This window comes from Notolepis coatsorum (assembly GCF_963971535.1).
Source record: "Notolepis coatsorum genome assembly, chromosome: 16".
In the NCBI taxonomy this organism is placed as follows: Eukaryota; Metazoa; Chordata; class Actinopteri; order Aulopiformes; family Paralepididae; genus Notolepis; species Notolepis coatsorum.
Genome location: NC_140180.1, coordinates 7,841,666 through 7,850,242, shown reverse-complemented (window position 1 = coordinate 7,850,242; position 8,577 = coordinate 7,841,666). Strand labels below are relative to the sequence as shown.

At 45.5% G+C, this 8,577-nt stretch overlaps 1 protein-coding gene across 1 annotated transcript in view; it reads left to right on the top strand.

The window, feature by feature from the left end:
* LOC311242532 (matrix-remodeling-associated protein 5) overlaps positions 1-8,577 on the top strand; it is a 79,043-nt gene that overhangs the window by 34,549 nt on the left and 35,917 nt on the right. Inside the window, exon 6 of the mRNA XM_084331490.1 lies at positions 5,764-8,555. Within this exon, the coding sequence (XP_084187616.1) occupies positions 5,764-8,555 (2,792 nt within the window). The remainder of the gene's footprint in view (positions 1-5,763; positions 8,556-8,577) is intronic.

Below are 8,577 nucleotides of genomic sequence, written 5' to 3'. Positions count from 1 at the left end.
CCAGGAAACATTCAAGAACTGTTCTTTGATAGGGAGGGGAGTTATAATCTGAGGGGAGAACTCAATTTAAAAGTGCTTAATGTACGCACTACCATGAGAAGACACTGCATCTCAATATGTGGAGTGAAACTGTGGAACAGTCTAAATGTGGTGCTAAAGCAATGTCCAAACATGAGACAATTAAAACTGATGTATAAGGAAATGATGTTCACAAGGTACAGGGATGAGGAAGGGGCTTCATATTCACGGGTGTTTACATTTTTATTTTCTTTCTTTCATGTTTTACATATATCGTTTTTTTTTCTTCTTTTTTTGCATATATATATATATATTTTTTTTTTTTATGTTTTAAAATAGTACACTCATTTGAGTAGTGGAAAATGGGTAGGATTAAATAAGTGTATACTTCTTCCTACTCCTTTTCGAACATGTAGATTGAGTTGTGTTTTGCTTTTGTTATTGTTTGTTTGTATTCATTGCATGTTCGAAATAAAGATTTAAAATCAAATCAAAATCAAATATGTTCAGATGTGATATAAACAGATATAAACAGATATGTTCAAATGTTATATAAACAGATATGTTCAAATGTTATATAAACAGTAGGGCTGTCAGTTTATCACGTTAATTAGATTAATTAATTGCACAGCAAATTATCGCGTTATGAAAATTAACGCAAAATTAATAAATAAAAAAAAGAAAATGTATATATTTTTTTTATCTCATTCATTCCATAAGAACGTAGAATAAACATTTACAGACTTTCTTTTTAAATAGTCCATTTGCATGTTCTTGGTATCTGATTCTAGGGACATCTATGGATCTCAGGGAACGTATTCCCAGTGTCAGAAATACTGTGTCTGTTACTAGGCTTGAGTAAATTGTAATGACCAAATGAGAATATCAATAAAACATTTTTTTGATCTTTGACTGTGAATAACACCATGCTAAAATTGACCAGACCTGAAAAATCTAAGCAAATTAATAAAGGGAAGATGATTAAACAGAAGGTTTTGTGAATTCTGCCATCCGGACATTGAAATATGATTATAGAATATCAGGCCTAAAATGGTTATGCGATTAAAATGTGATTAATTAGATTAATTAATTACAAATCCTGTAATTAATTAGATAATTTTTTTTTATCGCCTGACAGCACTAATAAACAGATATGTTCAGATGTGATATAAACAGATATGTTCAGATTAGGGATGTCCGATATTATCGGCTTACCGATATTATCGGCCGATTTCGGCATTAAAATGTGATATCGGAAAATATCGGTATCGGTTTTCAAAAAAAAAAAAAAAAAAAAAAAAAAATTTGTACATTTCTATAACCTTTATTTACCCAGGCAAGCAAGTAAGAACAAATTCTGATTTTATTTATTGTCAAAAGTATGCATAATGTTGTGTTAATTCCACAACAAGAGATATGTAATGTTAATTACGTGAAATTATAAAAAGATTTGGGGGGGGGAAACCCTGCATATATCGTATCGGTTGATATCGGTTGATATCGGTATCGGAAATTAAGAGTTGGACAATATCGGTATATCGGTATCAGTAAAAAAGCCAATATCGAGCATCCCTAGTTCAGATGTGATATAAACTGATATAAACTGACATGTTCAGATGTGATATAAACAGATATGATCACATCAGTTGCGGCTGATGACCAAATTTTTTGGTGAAGCACAAATTATTATATTATATTATATATTAAATTATATTTTTAAAACATCCCCCACTGTGTGTGTCAGTGGTCAGTGGACACAGATGAAAACATAGTAACATTAGGTGACGGCGCACCTGACCAGACACAGATGCAAAAAATTACATATTCGGTGACGGCGCACCTGACCAGACACAGATGCAAAAAATGACATATTCGGTGACGGCACACCTGACCAGACAGATGAAAACATATTAGGTGACGCGTGACGGCACACCTAACCAGACACAGATCAAAACATATTAGGTGACAGCTCACCTGACCAGATCAAAACATATTAGGTGACAGCGCACCTGACCAGATCAAAACATATTAGGTGACAGCGCACCTGACCAGATCAAAACATATTAGGTGACAGCGCACCTGACCAGATCAAAACATATTAGGTGACAGCGCACCTGACCAGATCAAAACATATTAGGTGACAGTGCACCTGACCAGATCAAAACATATTAGGTGACAGCGCACCTGACCAGATCAAAACATATTAGGTGACAGCGCACCTGACCAGATCAAAACATATTAGGTGACAGTGCACCTGACCAGATCAAAACATATTAGGTGAAGGTGACAAGGAAGCCACAGACTCATACCCCCCCAACACTCAACTAACCGCCTCGGACAGTCCTTCATACCAGCGGCCATCAGGCTCCACAACAGTGGGCAAGGGACTGCTGCCAGACATCAACCTAGAACTAATAGGAACCCAAGTAGGACAATAACACTACCTCATGCATACTGCACCTTGTGTGGATACTGTGATACCGTGAATAATGAATAATGTATATTTCAGTTAGTTAGATAGTAAATTATAACACTACCTTATGCATACTGCACCTTGTGTGTGTAGCCGGTGTGATCTTGTCTGCGTTGTGCTTTAAAGTCGATTCGACCCCTGTTAAGGGATCGCCCCGAGTGGGAGTTGAACCCCGGACGCCGGCGTCGCGGGCGGCATCACAGACCACTAAGCAAGAAGTGAATTCACTGCTTGCTTCCGGGTCTGGATGCCTCTGGGGAGTGAGTTTACTTGCAGTACCACTTACCATCCACAGCCACGTCACTACTTGTACCCGTGACTGTGGATATACTGCGGTACCTCCGTTACACTCACCCCACTAAACTCACACCACCCAGGGCATCCGGGTCTAACGGCACCACATGTAGCCGGTGTGTTCTTGTCTGCGTTGTGCTTTAAAGTCGATTCGACCCCTGTTAAGGGATCGCCCCGAGTGGGAGTTGAACCCCGGACGCCGGCGTCGCGGGCGGCATCACAGACCACTAAGCAAGAAGTGAATTCACTGCTTGCTTCCGGGTCTGGATGCCTCTGGGGAGTGAGTTTACTTGCAGTACCGCTTACCATCCACAGCCACGTCACTACTTGTACCCGTGACTGTGGATATACTGCGGTACCTCCGTTACATGTGGATACTGTGATACCGTGAATAATGAATAATATATATTTCAGTTAGTTAGATAGTCAATTATATTGACCTATTTGTTTACACTGCTTGTGTTGTTTTCACTACCTGTACCCCCCCCCCCTTCCCCCATGCTGCTATGATGCCTGAATTTCCCCAAGGGGATCAATAAAGGAATATCTTATCTTATCTTAAAAGGAAAGATGAAATTACCTACCTGGGTTCCATCCTAGAGGCAAATCTTTCCTGTGACAAAATGGGATCCAATGTAATAAAACTAAGTCAACCAACGAACTTGATTCTTGTACCGGATCTCCTCTCTGGTAAACAAGAATACCTTGAAGACTCTAACAGGAGCACTCATTCAAGGGTACTATGACTATGCTTGCACCTCATGGTACCAAAGCACCTCAAAGGCACTAGAAACAAGATTACAAACATCACAAAACAAACTGGTCAGACTACTGCTTGACCTTACTCCTAAAACCCACCTCACCCCTGCCCACTTTGACAACCTAGGATGGCTTAGAGTAGACAACAGAGTACAGCAACTTGCAATGGGCCTGGTCTACAAGATACACTACACCACTAAGATACCCATGTACATGTCGAAATACTTCCCAAAGGTATTTACCACAACCACAACACCAGAGGGAGTTCCACAAATCATGTTCAACCCAGATAAAATCATTTAAAAAGTAAAAAAGAAATTATAACTTTTTTTTTAATAAAAGAAAAATCGTCATAACTTAGAAATGAGATTGCATAGGTCTATGAATCGATATCGCGATTTTGTTTTGATTAATTGCCCAGCCCTACTGTGTACAGTAAGTTAGCTTGGTGATCATCATTGTGATGTAATATTAGCTAAGCTAAAGGTAGCTAACAAATTGGCTAGCTACTGTTAGCATACAAGCTTTTACAAACACTGTACTTACTTTTTCATCCACAACTTTTTTTCTGATCCAGATGCATAAGTCCTCTCCATGTTGCTGATTTATACTTCGGTCCTTTGGTGCAAAGTTTCATTTAGCCTACAGTGCTACTGCCTACACAGTAATGTTACTGACTGGGCTCTTCAAGCCCTCTCAACGCAGGAAATAGGAAATAGAAAATGGTGTTCTCTGATTGGTGTAAAAAAAAAAAGTGTCAGAACTGTCAATCATTCAAGCCCCATTCAAATGTATGAGTGAGGTTTAGCCTCACTACCCGCTTTTTTTAAACTCAAATACCCTATTTTGATTGGAAAATTATATTCTTAAGCCCAACCTGTGCACCTATTTTAGGCCATTACTGCAGTTATGGGATCAGGCTAGATCAGAGAGCTCAGAGCTGTCACTTGGACATTTTTGAAGAAAAAAAAAATTCACTGGCATTGTTTTTTTCACAGAGGAAAACATTTATAATTAATAAAAAATAATAATTATAATAATAATAAAAAAATATATATATATATTAATAATATTTTTTTTCATCTTCTTTCTGTATATTACTAGTGAAGCACCGCCTCACTAGTAGTCATGCAATAACCTCCACTGGATCACACGGATTGATTTACACTGGATTTATTACAATATTATTGCCAGAATCAACTGGTTCCCGTAAACAGCTCCTTCTTCTCTAATGTGCTGATCGACATGACGCCCCGCGGCAGCGACGTGCAGAGACATCCATCAGAGGAGCTGCAGCTGTAATCAGCCTCTCTCTCTCTCTCTCTGTCTCTCTCTCTCTCTCTCCCCCCTCGCTCTCTCTCTCTCTCTCTCTCTCTCTCTCTCTCTCTCTCTCTCTCTCTCTCTCTCTCTCTCTCTCTCTCTCTCTCTCTCTCTCTCTCTCACTCTCTCTCTCTCTCTCTCTCTCTCTCTCTATCTATCTCTCTCTCTCCCTCTCTCTCTCTCTCTCACTCTCTCTCTCTCTCTCTCTCTCTCTCTCTCTCTCTCTCTCTCTCTCTCTCTCTCTCTCTCTCTCTCTCCATTACTCTCCTTTGCAACACTTGTCTTGCGGTGCTGATCCTTGACAAGTCAAGAGACAACAGACCACCACATACAGTACGAGTTGCCTAAAGCAGTGAATAACTCTTCACAAACACTGTCTTATCATGCAATGATAATGCAATATCAAAGTCCTCATGGCAGGGGAAATGAAGAAGAGAGAAGGTTAGAATTTGAACACACACACGCACACATGTTCGCTTAAATGAAATGAAGTGTGTGTGACTCTGTATGTACTACATCTCTTCTACATTTAAAACGTTCACAAGAGATTTTCTTTTTTTCTTTCTCTTTTCTTCTATACATGTTTTTGATTGATGTTTGATGTTGAATTGTTTTTATGATTAGTTGAAATGAAGGGGAGATCTTTGAATAGATCCTCTGGGTTTCTTTCCTCTCCTGCATAATTAACACATTATTTCTACTGTGTCTTATTTGATCATAACTACTGGGCAAATAAATAAATTAAAGAAACCCTTTACTGATTTTAATATACATTTTCCACCCATCTCTTCCGCCCTCTTTTTATTTCTCTCTCTCTCTCTCTCTCTCTCTCTCTCTCTCTCTCTCTCTCTCTCTCTCTCTCTCTCTCTCTCTCTCTCTCTCTCTCTCTCTCACTGCAGGAGTGATCAAGTGTAAGAGAGACCGTGAGGCAGGAGCCTCGGGAGAGACCTGCCCCCAGTGCTCCTCCCCCCAGCCGCTGAACGGCAGCCACTTCCTGTCCCTAAGCCCCGCCCAGCTTCCCTGCGAGCGCCCCGTCCTCAGCTCCGCCCTCAAGCACTCCGACAGTAGTCCCGCCTACGCCGAGTCGGACTCGGACCCCGACGTCCCCTACACCCGCGACCTGGAGCGTCCGCTGGGCCACTTGACGTTCGTCCTGTCCGACAGCCACGGGAATAGCGCGCACCTGGCCTGCGACGTCCGCCGGTCCGCCGACGAGAACCCCGTCATGTCCTGGACGGCGGCGGGTAAGCCGCGGTCCGGGGAACTCTCCATCAACGTGACGTTGGCCACGACGCTGGAGTGTGAGATCGACCGAGAGGCCTTACAGAACCTGTGGCGGCTCGTGGCGTACTACTACGAGAGCCCGGCCATCTTGGAGAGAGGTCCAAGCCGGGAGAACGCCAACAAGACGACCTACCAGTACTCCCAGGCCGTCAACGAGGACTCCCCCTACTTCACGGAGTTGAAGGGTCACCTGTCGGCTGAGCCGGCGTGGCTTCTCCAGCCCAGGGTCACCCTGCAGCTGAACAGGCCTCAGACCACCACTAAGAAGCTGGTGATGGACTTCACCGCCGTCATCTCGGAACAGATCAACGCCCGCGGCGGCGGCGGACAGGAGGGACACAACAACAACGATGACCTCACTTCCCCATGGGCGCTGATTCGCCGAGGGACAGCGGGGAGGTTGCAGTCGGTTCTCGAGGGGTCAAAGGTCCACTTGGAGTGCGACGTGATCGCGTCCGGCCCCGAGGTGAAAGCGGAGTGGATGCTTCCGGATCTCAGCGTCCTGGAAGGTCCCACCGACAGGATGCGGGTGTCGGAGGAGCGAGGTGAACTGGTGATCGAGAACGCCACGGTGGCCGACTCCGGCCTGTACCACTGTCTGGTGCGAACCAGGGTCGGCGTGGACCTGGTGCCCGTGAGGCTCGTCGTGAAAGAACTCCATCTCCTCTCGAGCCCCGCCGCCTCGCTCAACGGTCAGAAGATCACGGTGGACAGAGGAGGGTCCATGTACCTCCCGTGTGAGATGACGTCCGTCCAACCCAGCCAGACGGCCTGGTACCTCCCCGGGAGGAGGGTACTGCTCCCCGCGCAGCGGGCCGAGAGCGCGGAGGTGATGACGAACGGCACCCTGGTGGTGAGGCGGATGACGGAGGAAGACGCCGGGGAGTACAGCTGCCTGGTCTCGAACCTCTACGGGGTAGACATGCTGTCGCACCTGGTGGAGGTCAGGGTGGAGAAGCAATCGGATAGGTCCAGAATGCAGACGGAGAGATTGGATACGTTCCTATTGGTTGGCGGCGGGGAGGAAGGGGAGGGATCGGGGATGGAATACGAGGAGATCGACAGGGTTACCACCACCACCCAGTCGCCGAAAAGGACTGGGATACTGAACAAGGATCCCGGGGGCGGAGTCTTGCGGCCGGGAATGAAAGGAAAGAGGATTCAAGACAAAAGGAAGCTGAATAAACCTGTGAGGAAGTTGGATCCCGGTCGCTGGGCAGACATTTTGGCTAAAGCTAACGCTAAAGCCGCTTCAGCGCTGCCTACGGTGCTATCGCTAACAGAGCCTAGCACTGTGGTGCCAAGCTCTACGCTTAAACCTATTACTACTACTACTACTAGTACTAGTACAACTGACCCTACTACCATGCCAAGAAGTACAACAGAAACAATGATACTAACCAAGAACTCTAAATCTGAAGACCCCTCAATAGAGGAAAATGAGGATAATGAGGAAAATCAGCAGGAAGTTTCTCCCCCCCCACAGAGAAGACCAGTGGTACAGTCCCCCAGAGGGAACGTACCATCTGTACCCCGTGGTGGGGGCGTTTCACGCACAAGTGACTCAGTCACAGACCCTCCACGGATGGAAAATAGACATCCAGGGGAGGGGGGGAGAAGAAACTCCAAACTGACGCCCGGTTTGTCGAACAGGAGGAGGCAGCCCTACAGGCGTGGAAGGCCACCAATGAGGAGAGTCCATCCGTTAAACCCCTCCCACCCCTCGTCGAACAAACCTCAGACAACCCTCGCCCCAACCACGACGTCCACAACAATGTCAACAACAACCACGACAACAACAACGGCACCGCCAACCACCACAGAAACATATGAAGACATCTATCAAACAGAGATAGAAAGTAAAGATAGTGATGAAGATTATGACTACGAGGATGCTGATGAATCAGATGAAAACGAGGGTGTTGATTCGGTCAGTCAAGATTCCCACACTAAAACGTCTTCAGGAAGTGAAAGTGGCTCCAGATCATCTAGTCCTCCTCATGGACAGGATCTAGCTGAACCCACAACCTCCGCAGAGCCCGACAGACCGCCCCGTCCACCTGAGAAAGAGGGGGAGGCTGAAAACACCAGAGAAGAAGAGAGAGAGACGGAGAGGGATGGGAGGGGGGAGGCCGAAAACACCAAAGAAGAAGAGAGAGAGACTGAGGGGAAATGGAGGGGCGAGGCTGAAAACACAAGAGAAGAAGAGAGACACGCTGAAACAGGGAGGGAAGTAGGGCGCGTCGAGGAGGAGAGGAGGAGAGATGGTGACACAAAAGAGGAGCGCCTTCGACAGACCAACCACAACACTCCTCCTCCTACTAGACCCTCCCCTCGTCCCAAAGCCACGCCCTCTGGGGAGGAGACGCGCAGGACCACAGACAGAGATGAAACCAGGAGGAGAGAATGGGAGGAGGAAGAGGAGGAGG